Raw genomic sequence first — 19,412 nt, forward strand, 5'->3', positions numbered from 1 at the left:
GCCCGTCTTTGGACCTGTTCAATTTTGTCTTTTTTTTTAAAATATAATTTTTATTGATTTTTTTAGAATTTTACAAAAAGCAAAAGCATAAAACATAAAAAATGTACCATCACCAAACAAGAGAATAAAAATACCCTTCACCGGGGAAGATTCCATTCTGTATCATTCATTTGCTTTATCTCTGGATTACATTATTCATTCTTTATAAAGTGATTGAATTTTATTTTTTACATTTGCATCGCTTGCTGATGTTGTTAATATATAATTCTTAACCTTCTCCCACTGCCTCATTGTAGGTGATGTCTCCAAAAATATATTGACAAAATTGAACAGGAACAGACTTTCCCCTGAAAAATAATTAATGAACTGAAACACTGGGTGGGAATTATGCTGTTAAAAAAGTTGCATCAGGCTCAGTTTCCCATTTTGTTTTTCAATATTAGCTGCTCTTTTGTATTTAGATCTGGTCTTAGTAAAATAACATAGCACTTTGGGATGAAGATACATCCCAGCAGACCAGCACTGGAAGCCAAGATGGAGAAGACCTGCACTGCCACCATATACTTTCCCTTGGTGCTCAAGTAGGTGGGTACAAAGGATATCCAGACGCTGCAGAAGACCAGCATGCTGAAAGTGATCAACTTGGTTTCGTTGAAGGCCCCTGGGAGGTTTCTAGCTAGGAAAGCCACTATGAAACAGATGATGGCCAGGAAGCCCATATAGGTGAGAGCAACGTAAAACATAACAGTGGAGCCTGCATTGCACTGCAGAATGATCTCTCCAGACTGTGAATGCATGTCAGAACCAGGAAATGGGGGAAAGACTCCTAACCAGATGGAACAAAGGATGACCTGGATACTAGAACAGGAAATAATGATAGAATTGGCCAAACGTTTCCCCAACCATGTCCTCACTCTGTTCCCTGGCTTTGTGGCTAGGAAGGCCAGCACCACCATGATTGTTTTGGCCAAGACAGAAGAGACAGCAACTGAGAAGATGATGCTGAAGACAGTTTGTCGAAGAAGGCAAGTGGCTCTCCTTGGCCGACCAATGAAAAGGAAGGAAGTGCCGAAAGAAAGCAGTAGGGAGACCAATAGAACGTAGGAGAGATCCTGGTTATTGGCCTTGACGATTGGAGTTTCTCGGTATTTATTGAAAATTCCCAAAACAAAACTTGAGGTTAAGACTAGGAAGAGGGCAAAGGAGGTAAGGACGACCCCCAAATTCTCCTGATATGATAGGAAGGTGATGGTTTTGGGGATACATTGGTCTCGGTTCTTGTTCTGATGTTGATCTTCTGGACATCTGGTGCAGTGGTCTGCATCTGCAAAGGACAATAACATCTTCCATAAATGTATATAGTGGGAATTATAATTTATAGTACAGGAGTCATATTTTGAGCTCAGAAAACTCAAACCTAATATTTCACTCATAAGAGCCCTTCACTCCTCCACTCGAAATAGAATACTCTACGAGACTAGACTTTCAATCCTGGGCCTAGAACGTTTAGCACTAAGACGCCTTAAACAAGATCTAAGTATTGCCCACAAGATCATATGCTGCAACGTCCTGCCTGTCGGCGACTACTTCAGTTTCATCCACAACAACACAAGAGCACACAACAGATTTAAACTTAATATTAACTGCTCCAAACTTGACTGTAACTCATTACCGGACTCCATAGTGTCGTCCCCAAACCCTCAATACTTTATCCTTAGATTATCTACGGTTGACCTATCCAGATTCCTAAGAGGTCAGTAAGGGGCATGTACAAGTGCACTAGAGTGCCTTCCGTCCCCTGTCCTATTGCTCTCCTATATCTCATATACCTTTCTTCTATTCCTATATCTCTTCTTTTATTCTTTCATTTATATGTTCTATTACTATACCTTCTTTTCTATTATTTCTTTTTTACTATGAGTATCTCCTCTATAACCTATGAGTATCTCCTCTATAACCTTCACCATGTATTTTACTATGTGTATACAGATATATACCCACTAAAACCCTCATTGTGTATTGGACAAATAAATAAATAAATAAATAAATAATAAAATAAATACTTTGTGTGTCAGGAGTTATGAGTGCATGTTGGTGTATGTCTGCACAGGTAAGTCACCAAAGCTAATAAAGAGAGAAAGAATAGCTGGGTGATGTAGGGACAGAGTTTGAAGAAAGACATACAGTGGTACCTTGGTTCTCGAATGCTTTGGTTGTCATACATTTCGGATATCGAACAAAATTTTCAGCAAAAATTTCCTTTGGTATCCGAACAAAAAATTCGGATACCGAACAGCCACAGAAAATTTTGTTCATTATCCAAAATGTTACTGCCGGGGGCGGCTGCAATCCCGGCAGCTTCGGGGGGCTGAGGAGCTCTATAAGTGCTCCAAGCTGCAAGAAGGGTGGGGGCGGCTGCAATCCTGGCAGTTTCAAGGGCCTCCTTTCCTCAGTGCTTTGTCTTGTTACAGTACCTGTAGGCAGCTGCACTAATTTTCTCCTTCCCGGCGGTGGCAACGGCGGCAACTTCCCTTCGAGGAGCAACAGTGCCGGGAACGTCACACGATGAAGGGAAGCCACCGGAGCCATCTCAGCAGTTGCCGCCGCTCCAGCAACTTCCCTTCATTAAGTGATGTTCCTGACGCTATTGCTCCTCGAAGGGAAGCCGCCGCCGTTGTCGCCGCCGGGAAGGAGAAAATTAGTGCAGCTGCCTACAGGTACTGTAACAAGACGAAGCACTGAGGAAAGAAGCCCCCCGAAGCTGCCACGATTGCAGCCACCCCCACCCTTCCTACAGCTTGGAGCGCTTATAGTGCTCCTCAGATTTTTTTATCCCATAGGAAATAAAGAAAATAGATTTAATTGGTTCCCAGCGAGTCAACAGGGGCTGGGAACCAATTAAATCCATTTCCATTATTTCCTATGGGATAAATTAATTCGGTACTCGACCAAATAGGTTCTCGACCACACTTCTGGAACGAATTGTGGTCGGGAACCGAGGTACCACTATACTTTGTTTGCCAAGAAGTCTTGTTTTCTGGGGGATTTTTCTGCCTTTTGCCTTCTCTGGAGGAATTTAGGACTAAAATATGAGAAGTTAAATATAGGAAGAGGAAGAAAAGCAAGGAAAAAATATCTCAATGACAAAAAGGTTTCCTAAAAAAGATCTCTGCTACTTTGCCAAAGACTACCTTGAGTCTTTAGCCACCCACCTTCCTGAGTGGAGATGCTTCCTTCTGCACAGGGGATGCAGTCATAACAGCAACTTGGTTTTCTCTCCTGGACCACCTTAAAGTATCCAGGTTGACAAGCCTCCACACACCGAGAGTATGGCCAGGGCTGAAAGTGAAGAGAATTGGCATTGAGAACCATCTGCACAACTGATCAGTTATGAAATGAGACATAGAGTTGGAAGGGTGTCGACAAAATAGGAACAAACTGTAGTGGAGCAGTGGTTAGAATGCAGTATTCCAGGCTAACTCTGCCCACAGTCAGGAGTTTGATCCTGATGGGATCGAGATTGACTCAGTCTTCCATCCTTCCAAGGATAGTAAATTGAGGACCCAGATTTTTTACAACATCACCCAATACATTGATGTTGAAAACTGTCCAGAGAGTGCTGTAAAGCACTATGGAGTGTTATATGAATCTAAGTGCCATTGCTAGGTTGTGCAAAATCGACCATTCCAGAAATGGAATATTCTGGAAAACACTGGAAGATTCATTTCTCTTTAGGACCATATTATGCTGGCCATTCCAGGTTTGGTCCAATAATTTTCTTGAAAGTCATTCTTGAACTTGGAAAGCATTTGTGATATCCTGGACAACGAAGACCTGTTTTGGGGTTGGCCTATGTTTGGAACAGTACCAACTGCTTCCCATTTGGAGGGCTAACTTTTTGGAATATTGCCAAAGCAACTCTGGAACAACTATAGTATTATTATTCTGAAAAGAAATGGAAATTCTAGAATTCTCCAACTCCCGTTCTATCAAATCTCTGACTACAGCTTCAACTTGTTGAATCTATACACAATCAAATGAACAAATACAGTTTTACTTCTCTTAAATCTTCCCTCCGTTTCCTTTTATTCTTATGTAATTTCTCCGTGTCTTTGGGACAGAGAGCTTTCTTCTTTGAGTCTAGAAAACACCTTGCCCATTGTTGATGTTTAATAATAATAATCATAATAATAACCATAATAATAACCATAATAATAACCATAATAATAACCATAATAATAACCATAATAATAACCATAATAATAACCATAATAATCATAATAATAATAATCATAATAATAATAATCATAATAATAATCATAATAATAATCATAATAATAATAAGTTGGGGGAAAGATCAAAAGCAACATGAGAAAATATTATTTTACTGAAAGAGCAGTAGATTCCTGGAACAAACTTCCAGCAGACATGGTTGATAAATCCACAGTAACTGAATTTAAACATGCCTGGGATAAACATATATCCATCCTAAGATAAAATCCAGAAAATAGTATAAGGGCAGACTAGATGGATCATGAGGTCTTTTTCTGCCGTCAGTCTTCTAATAACAACAACAACAACAACAACAACAATAATAATAATAATATATTAGATTTGTATGCCGCCACTCTCCGCAGACTCAGAATGAAAGGAATATTAATGTACTTCAATTATTGCTGATGCAAGCTACATAATTGGGGAAGCCAAACAATACTAAGAAGACAGTATCAATTATTAAAAAAACCCTTTAAATTGTGCCAATCGAAACAAGCTGTGGAATCTGTCCTTAAAAATGAAATTGTCTTCGTTTCTCATTGTCTTCATGAAAAACGTATACACAGATCAGAAGGACTGGGGTGATATGATAGCAGTTTTCCAATATTATAAAAAAGATGTTGAGACTGGAAAGAATTATTACTATTATTATTATTATTATTATTATTATTATTATTATTATTATTAACTAGATTTGTATGCTGCCCCTCTCCGTAGACTCGGGGCGGCATACAAATGCAGAGGAGAGTAATAAAGATGATTATGGGGCTGAAGGCTAAAATATATGAAGAACAGTTTCAGGAATGGCATCTTAGTATAGTAAAAAAAAAGGACAAGGGATGACATGATAGCAGTGTTCCAATACTACTACTACTACTACTACTACTACTACTACTACTACTACTACTAGTGAAATACGAAGATCTAAAACTCGAGCTGCAACGACTCTGGCATAAGCCAGTGAAAGTGGTCCCAGTGGTACTTGGCATGCTGGATGCAGTGCCAAAGGATCTCAGCGGACCTTTGGAAACCACCGGAATTGACAAAATCTCCATCTGTCAATTGCAAAAGGCCACTTTACTGGGATCGGCAAACATAATTCGCCGCTACATCACGCAGTCCTAGGTGCTTGGGAAGCCCCCGACTGGTGATGAAATACGAAATCCAGCATAGGGATCTCGTTTGCTGTGTTGTATTGACATAATAATAATAACAATAACAACAACAACAACAATAATAATAATAATAATTTATTATATTTGTATTTATTATATTAGAGGGGCTGCCACAAAGAAGAGGGTGTGTGTGTCGACCTGTTCTCCAAAGCACCTGAAGGCAAGACAAGAAGCAATGGATGGAAAGTAACTAAAGAAAGAAGCAACCTAAAACTAAGGAGAAATTTCTGGACAGTTTGAACAATTAATTGGTGGCCCCGGTTGCCTCCAGAAATTGTGGGGACTGCATCACTGGAGGCTTTCAAAAAGAGATTGGATAGCCACTTGTCAAGAATGGTATCCTGTTTGAACAGGCTGTTGTACTAAAGACCTTCAAGGCCTCTTTCAACTTTGTTATTATTCCTTCCTTCCTTCCTTCCTTCCTTCCTTCCTTCCTTCATTCATTCATTCATTCATTTATTTGATTTGTATGCCGCCCCTCTCCGTAGACTCGGGGCGGCTTTATGTTATTATGTTATATTATGTTATTCTTCACCTGGTTGTTCCATTTAGACCACACAATGGCTTCCTTGTTAATGCTGAATTTGACACCTGCAGATTTCTCTCTTGCTAGACTTCCAAATTTTACACTGGTGGTTGATCTGTTATGAAACCACAACCACCTCAGGATGTCAAAGTCAGCCATCAGATTTCCATTTCCATCCGCATACATTCCCTCCATGGTGTTATTGTAAATCTGGGGGTTCTTCAGGAAAGGGTGGAGCTACAGACAGAAAATGGAACAATGTAGAAGGCACATTATCAGTTTTGTTATCTTAGTTGTGGAAATGCCACATCTACATCTCTAATGGTGTCATATCTATGGAAACCCATTAATGTAGAAAAGGGACGGTTTCATTCTGAATTTTATTTATTTAATTAATTTATTTATTGTTAGAGTTGGAAGGGACCATGCGGGTCATCAAGTCCAACCCCCTGCCTAAGCAGGAACCCTATAGCATCCCAGCCAAATGGCAGTCCAATTTCCTCTTAAAAATGTCCAGAGTATTGGAGTTCACAATGTCTGCTGGTAGGTTGTTCCACTGGTTGATCGTTCTTCCTTATTTCCAGGTTGAATCTCTCCTTGGCCAGCTTCCAGACATTGTTCCTCGTACGTCCCTCCGGTGCCCTGGAGAATAAAGTGATCCCCTCTGTGGCAACCCCTCGTATACCTGTAGACTGCTATCATGTCCGCTCTGGCCCTCCTTTTCTCTAGGCTATCCATGCCTAGTTCCCGCAGTCTTTCTTCGTAAGTATTGGTTTCTAGTCCCCTGATCATTTTGGTTGCTCTTTTCTGCACCTTCTCCAGAGTTTCCATGTCTTTTTTGAAGTGTGACCAGAACTGAACATAGTACTCCAGGTATGGTCTGACCAGGGCGTAGTCTTGGAGTGTATTCCCCTGTTGATGCAGCTTAGGATTGTATTGTTTTGAATTTTCAAATGTGGGTGTGTCTGAAATTTGTACCTGTGAATTTTTGGGAGGATTCTACCAGAGAGCCCGACAGAACAGATGCAAACCATCCCTCTTAAATAACTCTCTATTAGACCACCTACTAACATCATGGCTAACATGGCCAAAAAGTTCAGCTTTAGCACACTGCCTTAACCACACATTAAACTCTGCGATACAAGTTATCTTATCCTTCTGACCACAAACTGGTAACACCTCTGAGAAAGTCACTGAATTAGTTATTTTGCCCAGTCCCACTCTAAGACATTGGAAATCTCTTTTTACTAGATTAATATTTCTCTGGGACAAATCATTCATAATTAACAACAAGGAGTGTTGATTTACCACTGGCTGATCAGTGGTATGCATAGAACAGCTTGGAAGAATAAACCTGTGGTCTTGGTGACTGAATCAGATTGGATCCTGCAACATCATCCTGATGTTTATACATATATATTTAATCTCAGGTTGGCAAAAGAGGGCTTAGTTTAAGTGAATTTTCATTATAAAGAACATTGTTTTGTATTTTCAAACGTGTGTGTGTCTGAAATTTATACCTGTGAATTTTTGGGAGGAGTCTACCAGAGAGCCCGACAGAACAGGGAATATTAAAAGTTTTTAGTGCCCCCAGGCTTGTTGACAGAGATGTGTTTTCAGGACTTTGGGAAAGACTGAGAGGGTGGCTCCCCCCCCAAGTTGATGGATGGACAGGTGGGATTGTTATTGGGAGGCAGGACCCACAGCCACTCTGTCTTGTCAGGGTTGAACTTGAATCTGTTGACACCCATCCAAACCCTAACAGCCTCCAGACACCAGCACATCACTTCCACATTTTGCAATATCCTTTCCCCTGGATTTTGCAGTATCCCTTTTGCGGTATCCTTCCCCCTGGAGCAGGGAGGGAATGGAGGTTTTGCAATATCCTTCCCCTGCCACGCCCATCAAGCCACGCCTACAGAACCGGTAGGGAAAAAAATTGAATGTCACCAACCCATATGTTTCACCCTTTTGTAAGAGATGGGGAAGGGAATACCTGCCACGGCTGAAGCTTTTGAACTTCCAACCTATCTTTTCTCGCCATCATCGTCCTCAGGGATTGGGAGGAATAGGCTGCATTTAAGGCATGGGCCACTGTCCAGATGCCATTGTAAGTTAAGGAATTATCTAGTGAAAAGATCCTCTCAATTGTCTCTTGAGCTAGAGTCTCCAAGTTCTCTTTCTCTGAACACCTTGTCCGGCCTTTCACAGAATGGGCAGACTTTACATATGAACAGTGAAAATGTTTATGAGTGAACTGCTGCATAAGATGGTAGAAGTATTTAAAACCATTATATCTGGTCCTTTTCTTTGTCTGGATCAGAAAAGAAAAAATACTATGGGTATTTCTGAAAGGGAAGTCACTATATATTATCTCCATAGTTAGGTCCCATGAAGCTGTTGTGATCCAGACCTTCTCTAGAACACGTTCTCTCAAGAGCTTAAATATATAATCGGTAATAAGTATTCCATCTAGGAAAGTGGTAAACTCTGTGTAGTAAACAAATACATTGATTTGCCCCCATTTGTGGAAAGCAGAAATCAGATAGTCAAAGTTCTTGGTATTCAGTAAGGTGGGTTGTGCGAAAACAACACAAATGCCATTCTGGGCCAGAACAGGAGGGAAAGTCCTAATGAAATGTTCTCCATTATCAGTGTTTGCAGCAAAGAGCCCCGTGAATGTCCACCGAAAGTATTGGAGCAATTTAATAATGCCCAAATATTGGGTACCTTCTTTGGGGACGGTGCGGGAGAAAAAAGGAAACTGACGTTTATCACTTATGGATGGTGCAGTAAAAGTGTAGCTGATCTGAAATAGAAAACAGCAGAACATGGTATGATGTTAGTAATGATATGGTAGGAAAAAAAAGTAGCATTAGAGCTTAGATAATGATTGGATGAGTCCAGACTAATTTGATGGACATAGTGGGACAGTACATCCATTTATAATATTGTTTTTATCGTTGTTGTGAGCCGCCCCGAGTCTTCGGAGAGGGGCGGCATACAAATCTAATAAATTGAATTGAATTGAATTGAACACCAGGAGGGAAAGCAAGTAGGATGCTTGGCTGCATAGCTAGAGGTATAACAATCAGGAAGAGGGAGATTATGCTCCCGCTATATAGAGTGCTGGTGAGATCACATTTGGAATCCCGTGTTCAGTTCTGGAGACCTCACCTACAAAAAGATATTGACAAAATTGAACGGGTCCAAAGACGGGTTACAAGAATGGTGGGAGGTCTTAAGCATAAAACGTATCAGGAAAGACTTCATGAACTCAATCTGTATAGTCTGGAGGATGGAAGGAAAAGAGGGGACATGATCGAAACATTTAAATATGTTAAAGGGTTAAATAAGGTCCAGGAGGGAAGTGTTTTTAATAGGAAAGTGAACACAAGAACAAGGAGACACAATCTGAAGTTAGTTGGGGGAAAGATCAAAAGCAACATGAGAAAATATTATTTTACTGAAAGAGTAGTAGATCCTTGGAACAAACTTCCAGCAGACGTGGTTGGTAAATCCACAGTAATTGAATTTAAACATGCCTGGGATAAACATATATCCATCCTATGATAAAATACAAGAAATAGTATAAGTGCAAGCTTGATGGATCATGAGGTCTTTTTCTGCCGTCAGTCTTCTGTTTCTATTATTTTACTGAAAGAGTAGTAGATGCTTGGAACAAACTTTCAGCAGATGTGGTCGGTAAATCCACAGTCACTGAATTTAAACATGCCTGGGATAAGCATATATCCATCCTTAGATAAAATACAGAAAATAGTATAAGAGCAGACTAGATGGACCATGAGGTCTTTTTCTGCCGTCAATCTTCTATGTTTCTAAGACAAGAAGCAGTGGATGGAAACTAATCAAATAGAGAAGCAACCTAGAACTAAGGGGACATTTCCTGACAACAATAAATGAGTGAAACAACTTGCCTTCCAAAGTTGTGGGTGCTCCATCACTGGAGGCTGTTTTAAAAAGCATCTCATCAATAGACATTATGAGGGCTAAAATTGAGAGGAAATCCATGTCTCTTGTAGGAGATGACCAGACTGAGCCCAAGGAAGGAGTCAAACATGCAAACAGCTTCAAGTTACTTCATGCCCACAAATGATCTACAGCAAATTCAGGTTCGCCTGGTGCACCAGTTGCGGCCCTATTTGGACCGGGGGTCACTGCTCACAGTCACTCATGCCCTCATCACCTCGAGGCTCGACTACTGTGTCTGCTGGAAGTTTGTTCCAAGGAACTACTACTCTTTCAGTAAAATAATATTTTCTCATGTTGCTTTTGATCTTTTCCCCAACTAACCTCAGATTGTGTCCCCTTGTTCTTGTGTTCATTTTCTTATTAAAAACACTTCCCTCCTGAACCTTATTTAACCCTTTAACATATTTAAATGTTTCGATCATGTCCCCCCTTTTCCTTCTGTCCTCCAGACTATACAGATTGAGTTCATTAAGTCTTTCCTGATACGTTTTATGCTTAAGACTTTCCAGTATTCTTGTAGCTTGTCTTTGGACCCGTTCAATTTTGTCAATATCTTTTTGTAGGTGAGGTCTCCAGAACTGAACACAGTACTGTATTCCAAATGTGGTCTCACCAGCGCTCTATATAGCGGGATCACAATCTCCCTCTTCCTGTTTGTTATACCTCTAGCTATGCAGCCAAGCATTCTACTTGCTTTTCCTACCGCCTGACCGCACTGTTCATCCATTTTGAGACTGTCAGAAATCACTACCTTAAAGTAACTTAAAGTAAACTGCTCTAAACTCGACTGCAGGAAATATGACTTTAGTAACCGAGTAGTTGATGCATGGAACTCACTACCTGATTCTGTAGTTTCATCAACTAACCCCAAAAGCTTTATCCATAGACTATCCACTGTCAGGGCCGCTGTCAGGAATTTTGGGGCCCCATACAGCCTAAGTGTCTGGGCCCTCCACCACCATTTTAAAACTACTTTATTTTGCAACATACCAATTATGTATTAAATTTACCTTAAAAAAAAATTAAACCCTGCCACTACAACAAGGTACACTTGTTTGACAGGTTAATAATATGTTAATAATGCAGAAAATATATTCAAGTGACATCAACATATTACATACATATAAATAATTAACCAGAACAGTGCAAATACACCAAATTAACAAAATATTATTAATTTTGCCATCAACAATATTAAAAGCAGCAATAAGATGGCACAAAGGATAAAGACAAAATACTCCTGCATCACACTAGAAAACTATTTGTTTTCACAATAATACCAATAAATAACAGGTAACCAGAAGATAAATTATATGCAATAATGTTTAAAACTATAGTAAACTCCACCATAGGTGTAAAAAGCACGGTGCAAGAAAAAAGAAGAGAAAGAGGAGGGAAGAGCAAAAAAACCTTCCCTCTTCTTCTCATTAACCTCTCCACCTATCTCCTTATAGCATTTTCCAAAGTTTGCAAAATTTTAAAATTGCTTTATAAAAAAGAACATACCCTCATGTATCATCAAATCCACATTATGCAGCAAATGTGCAAAAAATCCACGATTCTTTCTCATACATGTACCTGCTATTGAGTTCCATAACTTAACATATTTAAGCTTTTAAATGTGTAATGTATAATGTCTCTTAACAAATAGCATGTCCATGGCTCTAAGGGCAACACCTTTTTTCCCTCTTTATTCTTTCTTCTTTTCCTAGGATGTTATCATATCTATTAAACGTATGGTGAGATATTACTGTGTATGCATTTAATATAATTTAGAATGTGAAATTTAAAATACCAAACTCCCACTTCAGATCTTCTCTGCACAAGTCTCAAAATATGATGTGGTTGTTTGTTTTTTGAAAATACTTAATCCTTAGCTCTACATAGCTTTTTCTTTGCATATTCAAATCTTCCTATTTCCCAGAATGCTTGCTTCTCGAATCCAGGATGGTGTTTGTTCTCAAATCTAAAATGGCGAGATGGCTCCAAAAAACATGTCAACTCCAAAGCAACACATCTTTTCCTCACACTTAGAAGGGAACAATTTCGCAAAAAACCTAACAACATAATCAAAATGTACACCAAATTAGCTCTGATCCAAACTTCATCTTTAACAGCTATGAAGCTCTTCAGGCAGAATAGAGAAAATTAGGCATTTTTGCTGACTTGTGCTCTTGCCTGCTCCCGATTGTAACAATTTTGCAACTGAATCCACGCTCGCCGCCCCCCCCCTCATTTTTCAATTTGGCCGGGCCCGTGATGCCTGTACCAGTAATACTGCCCTATCGGCGGCCCTGTCCACTGTTGACCTCTCTTGATTCCTAAGAGGTCAGTAAGGGGTGTGTATAAGTGCACCAGAGTGGCTTCTATCCCCTATTCTAATGTTTCTCTTTTACTAGTATCATGCATATAAATATTATTACATCTTTGTATTCCACAAATACATACAACAAACAAATACATAAATAAACAATTTTGTTATTATATGTATGTCTTGAGGTTAGGAATGTAATTCCATAAATGCCCAGCATTTGTAGACATTTCTGAGTAAAAATCAAATTTAGGAAAACAGTAAACATTCCTCCACTCGAAACAGAATACCCTACGAGACTAGACTTTCAATCCTGGGCCTAGAAAGCCTAGAACTAAGACGCCTTAAACATGATCTAAGTATTGCCCACAAGATCATATGTTGCAACGTCCTGCCTGTTGGCAACTACTTCAGCTTCAACCACAACAACACAAGAGCATACAACAGATTTAAACTTAATATTAACCGCTCCAAACTTGACTGGGAAAAAAAGCGTGGAACTCATTACCGGACTCCATAGTGTCATCCCCAAACCCCCCAACAATTTACCCTTAGATTATCTATGGTTGACCTATCCAGATTCCTAAGAGGTCAGTAAGGGGCAAGTACAAGTGCACTAGAGTGCCTTCCGTCCCCTGTCTTACTGCTCTCCTATATCTCCTATACCTTTCTTCTATTCCTATATCTCTTCTATTCTTTCATTGATATGTTCTATTCCTATATCTTCTTTTCTATTCTTTCTTAGATATATTTTACTATGAGTATCTCCTCTATAACCTTCATCATGTATTTTAATATGTGTATATATATATAATTCTCTCCCTTACAAGGCAAAGGTTGCAGGTTCAAGTCCCAGTGGGTATGGCTAGCTGATGAGGCCAAAATAAGGCTGAAATAGATCTAGCCTAATCTCCCTTAATTTTCAAATTCAGCTTAAACATGTGACACATACAGAGAGAATTGTCGGCTATCAATAAAATTAACTGCCTTGGAAATGGCCCTGGGTTGGGCCGAGAGGCAAAAAAGGAGCTGTGATGTTCCTTCAATATACCAGGGTGATTCGACACAAAATGTAACCCTTCCCTGGTACAGAGCTGAAGGGATTGGATACTGTAGCCTAGAGGATAATTCTCTGCCTTACAAGGCAAAGGTTGCAGGTTCAAGTCCCAGTGGGTATGGCTAGCTGATGAGGCCAAAATAAGGCCGAAATAGATCTATCCTAGTCTCCCTTAATTTTCAAATTCAGCTTAAACATGTGACACACACATACACACATATATATTTGTTTTCGTAGATTTTCACGGGTATATGTATGTAGATTGTTCTAAGTTCGGGTTTTGCCCCGTGTAATATTTTGAGTGTCTATGCGACGTTTCGGTGAAATCACATTCACCATCATCAGGCTGAAGTTTTAAGCTTCGTGCTGCTGTAAATATGGAATGTTTGCAACTGCCATTTGTTCCTTATATATAGTGTTGGGGGTGGAGATTTGGTTTGAATGTAGCAAATAGATTGGGTGACTATGTTTTAGTGATTTGATTGGTTGGTCGAATCACAATTACTTGAAGGATTGACATGGTGATTATTATGATATGTTTTTTTGTTTAAGGCTGGTTTCCAAATTTCTGGTAGGCGGGACGTGTCATCCCGTTTGTTCATGCTGAAGGGGTGCTTCTCTATTTCTATGGCTTCCATAGTAATTCTTCTGTATAAATTTTCTGTTTTGGAAAGTAATTTAGTTTTTTCAAAGTCAATTTCGTGCCCTGTTTTTTTAATGTGCTGGACAAGGGAGGAAGTCTTTTCTTCTTTTTTAACTGCAATGTGTGCGCTCACTCTTCGATTGGTTTGTCCAATGTATGTGGCTGCACATGTTTTGCAAGGGATTTCATAGATTCCTTGGTTTTCGAGTTGGATTTTATCTTTTGGGTTTCTCAGGATGTTTGATATTTTTTGGTTAGTGACAAATGAAGTTTTGATATTATGTTTGTGTAGAATTTTACTAATTTTGTCTGTGGTGCCCTTGATGTAAGGGAGGAGGGTGGTACCATTATCCTGTTCTTGGTCTTGATTTTTGGGGGGTGTCTCTTTTTTGATTAGGTTTGGAATTGTTTTCCTTTCGAATCCATTAGAAATTATATACCCACTAAATATATATACCCACTAAAACTATAGTGGGTATATATACCCACTAAAATTATATACCCACTAAATATATATACCCACTAAAACCCTCATTGTGTATTGGACAAAATAAATAAATAAAATGAAATAAATAAATTCCATTCACCTACCTGTGCTATTTTGTATATGCCCAATAAAGCAGCAATGTGGATGGATGTGTCAGAATCAGCCTCTTCCAGGAGAACCAGTGTGTTTTTCTTCCTTCCACAACTATAGTTGGGAACATTGACATCTCCAGTTGACAGAAGGTCCAACAGACCATCCAGAGTCATTCGACTGTTTCTAAAGTTGTCTTGGAGACTGTATCCCAGAGTGATGTTGGGTAAGAGGTGGGAATCTTTGTTGATCTCCTGAATGGCAAAAAGGAAGGACAGAATTTTCCAGTACATCACATCTCCTTCCCTGAAAATATATGCACATTGTGTCATCATTCTGCATTGAGGAAAATTAATGTTCCTGAATTAAGGATTAATTAAGGATTAAACATAGGGGAAGGTTTGGTAGGGAATGTTTGCCTATTTGCCGATGACTCTAAAGTGTGCAATAGGGTTGATATTCCTGGAGGCATCTGTAATATGGTAAATGATTTAGCTTTACTAGATAAATGGTCAAAGCAATGGAAACTGCAGTTTAATGTTTCCAAATGTAAAATAATGCACTTGTGGAAAAGGAATCCTCAATCTGAGTATTGTATTGACAGTTCTGTGTTAGCAAAAACTTCAGAAGAAAAGGATTTAGGGGTAGTGATTTCTGACAGTCTCAAAATGGGTGAACAGTGCAGTCAGGCGGTAGAGAAAGCAAGTAGGATGCTTGGCTGCATAGTTAGAGGTATAACAAGCAGGAAGAGGGAGATTGTGATCCCGCTGTATAGAGCGCTGGTGAGACCCCATTTGGAATACTGTGTTCAGTTCTGGAGACCTCACCTACAAAAAGATATTGACAAAATTGAACTGGTTCAAAGACGGGCTACAAGAATGGTGGAAGGTCTTAAGCATAAAACGTATCAGGAAAGACTTAATGAACTCAATCTGTATAGTCTGGAGGACAGAAGGAAAAGGGGGGACATGATCGAAACATTTAAATATATTAAAGGGTTAAATAAGGTCCAGGAGGGAAGTGTTTTTAATAGGAAAGTGAACACAAGAACAAGGGGACACAATCTGAAGTTAGTTGGGGGAAAGATCAAAAGCAACATGAGAAAATATTATTTTATTGAAAGAGTAGTAGATCCTTGGAACAAACTTCCAGCAGACGTGGTAGATAAATCCACAGTAACTGAATTTAAACATGCCTGGGATAAACATATATCCATACTAAGATAAAATACAGAAAATAGTATAAGGGCAGACTAGATGGACCATGAGGTCTTTTTCTGCCGTCAGACTTCTATGTTTCTATGTTTCTAATTCCACATCTCTGCATCACTGAATTAAAAACAGAAGTCTAGTCCAGAAGTCTTCAAACGTGGCAACTTTAAGACTTAAGAACTTTCCATTTTGCTTAGTTAAAAATGGGGGAGAAATATAACTCAGAAATCACTGAACTATCCAAAGTTTTATGGTCTTTCCTACATCAGTTGAGTGAGGAAACCAAAAAGTTGTAGAAGATAGAAGATAACCAACATAGCAGTGTAAAATGTGGACAGCAACAAAACAATGAACTACAAAAAATATTGCTGTAACTTAAAGAGCAAACTCACGAAAGGGAAACATGTACTGGAAACACAAGCCAACTCCAAATCTCAATTAGCAAATGCTCTGTCCTACACATTGGGAAGAATCTGAACTCCAAATACGAACTGAATAATCAAATTATCACAGATAATCCCCACTCGGTTAAAGACCTTGGTATACTAATAGCAAAAGATTTAAGTGCCAAATCCCACTGCAGCAATATAGCCAAGAAGGCTTCAAGAGTTGTAAACCTAATCCTACGTAGCTTCTGCTCTGGCAATCTCACACTACTTACCAGAGCTTACAAATCTTTTGCCAGACCCATCCTCAAATACAGCTCATCTGTTTGGAACCCATATCGCATCTCAGACATTAACACCCTTGAAAATGTCCAAAGATACTTCACCAGAAGAGCCCTTCACTCCTCCACTCGAAACAGAATACCCTATGAGACTAGACTTTCAATCCTGGGCCTAGAAAGTTTAGAACTTAGACGCCTTAAACAAGATCTAAGTATTGCCCACAAGATCATATGCTGCAACGTCCTGCCTGTTGGCAACTACTTCAGCTTCAACCACAACAACACAAGAGCACACAACAGACTTAAACTTAATATTAACCGCTCCAAACTTGTCTGTAAAAAATATGACTTCAGTAACCGAGTTTTTGAAGCGTGGAACTCATTACCGGACTCCATAGTGTCATCCCCAAACCCCCAACACTTTACCCTTAGATTATCTACGGTTGACCTATCCAGATTCCTAAGAGGTCAGTAAGGGGCGAGTACAAGTGCACTAGTGTGCCTTCTGTCCCCTGTCCTATTGCTCTCCTATATCTCCTATACCTTTCTTCTACTCCTATATCTCTTTTTCTATTCTTTCATTGATATGTTCTATTACTATACCTTCTTTTCTATTATTTCTTAGATATATTTTACTATGAGTATCTCCTCTATAACCTTCATCATGTATTTTAATGTGTATATATATATATACCCACTAAATCCCTCATTGTGTATTGGACAAAATAAATAAGTAAATAAATAGGAAAATCATTGTGTGCAATGCGATTGCCTCTTCTGAAAAGTTCAATTCAGCAATTATTTAATAAATATTTGCATTTTAAAAAGAAAACCAACTTCACACAACACCGGTTTGCTTTAGACATAAAAATAGTAATACTGCCAAGGTCAGATAAAAAGTGCAGGCAATGCTGTAGCTCCATGGGATGACTTACCCATAAAATTTTGTAGAGGGACTCACGTTGAAACTAAATGGCTGAATTGTAGCAAGATTGGTTGCAGAGAAGAGTCCGCTAATGAGAGAGTGTCCTGGCTTGTAATGATTGAATGGGTCTACTGCGTCCCTCCCCAAAGTCAAGAGGCATTTGGCACTGAGCATCCTACAGGTAGCCTGTGGCAACAGGAATAGCAGCGTGAGGAGCAGAAGCAGCAAGACCATTTCTGATCTGATGGATTGTATCAAAAGTCTTTCAATGGGTTTTCTAGCCCGCATGAAGTCCAGCAAGGCTTTTCCAGGGATAGAACCAGTGCCAATACAGTCACACTATACCTGTTGGCTGTGAGGCTCAGTCCAGCTTCCCAGTGGAATGGGATGTATTTATGCACTAACTTTACTGCTGGTAAATATTACTATATGTTGTCCCCGAGTCTGCTGTTTATTTTAAGACCAGTTTCCAGAGGGGAAAAGAATCCCTTGGCATAAAGGCAATGAAGAAAACGGAGTTGTGTTAATAATTACAAGGAGGAGTGTGACCTTTGTGAAATCTTCAGGCTTGGGTGAACCCACATGCTGGAATCAGCTGGAAAATTACTAATGCAACTCTTACTACAAACCAAGGAAGGAAGCCGGATGAGTTTGGGCCAATTTTTTCTGGTGGAACTCTTTCAAAATGGGCAAGACCAAGGGTGTCAAACTGGCAGCTTATGGGCCGGATGCGTTGTGTGCAAGTCACGCCCATCCCTAGCTCAACTCTAACATGCATGTCTGTGCCAACCAACTGATTTTTGGCTCACACAGAGGCTCTAGTGTTCCGTCAAACTCTCTGGTAGAATCCTCCCAAAAATGCACAGATATAATTTCAGACACACACACGTTTGAAAATTCAAAACAATGTTCTTTATGATGAAAATTCACTTAAACCAAGCCCTCTTTTGGTATAGCAAAGAGCACTTGTCTCCAAACAAACTGGTAATTTGTACAAGTCCCTTATCAGTTCTGTGATATTTATCTTGCAGTTGTGAGGCAATTCACAGTCCTTCTTCTTTCACAAAGTGAAACACACTTTGCCCTGGTTTAGTTTCAAAGAGGGGAAAAATCAGCACACAAAAGGTCAGTCAGTAAAGCAGTCACGAAACACAACGATCAGATAATCCTCCACAATGGCCAAACCCACAGGCTGCTATTTATAGCAGCCTCACTAATTACCACAGCCCCACCCAACCGCAGGTGGCCTCATTTTCTTTGATAATAATCTCTCAGTTGTTGTTGCCTATGCATCACTCTCCGCATGCGTGGCTGTATCATTAACTCTTCTTCTGAATCCAAGGAGGAGCTAGATAATTGATCTCCTTCTGAGCTGTTTGCCACACTCTCCTCCTCCCTGTCGCTCATGTCTTCTTGGTCAGAGGAGCCTTCATCAGCAGATTCCACCAGGGGCAAAACAGGCCTGCAGCATGTGGATGTCTCCCCCACATCCACAGTCCTTGGGGCAGGTGCTGGGCCAGAACTAACCACAACATCTAGGAGGGTGTTTTTGGCTTCCAGAGGCCCTCAGGGAGATGGGGGAGGGCATTTTTACCCTCCTCTGGCTCCAGGGAAGCCTTTGGAGCTTGGGAGGGTGAAACACAAACCTATTCAGCCCACCAGAATTTGGGAAACTGTCCATTTCCAGCTTCCAGAGGGCCTCCGGGGGGGGGAGCTGTTTTCACCTTCCTCAGGCATTGAATTAGTGGGTGTGAGCACTCAGGTATGTGTGATAGCACAAATGCACACTTTTTTTGCACCCGAGGAAAAAAAAGGTTCACCATCACTGCCCTACTCCTTCATTTCATTAAATGAGACATACCCAATTCCTGGAACTCTTCTTCATATACAGCGATACCTCGTCTTACAAACTTAATTGGTTCCGGGACGAGGTTCGTAAGGTGAATCAATGTTTCCCATAGGAATCAATGGAAAAGCGATTAATACATGCAAGCCCAAAACTCACTCCTTTTGCCAGCCGAAGCGCCCGTTTTTGCGCTGGTGGGATTCCCC

The 19,412-nt window shown here is 40.0% G+C and overlaps 1 protein-coding gene across 1 annotated transcript; it reads right to left on the reverse strand.

The window, feature by feature from the left end:
* Positions 1–413: 413 nt before the first annotated feature.
* On the reverse strand, positions 414–17,594 carry LOC139159106 (vomeronasal type-2 receptor 26-like). The gene is made up of 6 exons (XM_070736467.1): positions 17,371–17,594; positions 14,572–14,863; positions 7,973–8,785; positions 5,986–6,213; positions 3,213–3,339; positions 414–1,324 (listed from the first exon to the last, which is right to left on the reverse strand). The coding sequence occupies exons 1-6, from the start codon at positions 17,592–17,594 to the stop codon at positions 414–416; spliced, it is 2,595 nt and encodes an 864-aa protein (XP_070592568.1).
* Positions 17,595–19,412: the final 1,818 nt, after the last annotated feature.

Source organism: Erythrolamprus reginae, chromosome 2 (genome assembly GCF_031021105.1).
Source record: "Erythrolamprus reginae isolate rEryReg1 chromosome 2, rEryReg1.hap1, whole genome shotgun sequence".
Taxonomy (NCBI): Eukaryota; Metazoa; Chordata; class Lepidosauria; order Squamata; family Dipsadidae; genus Erythrolamprus; species Erythrolamprus reginae.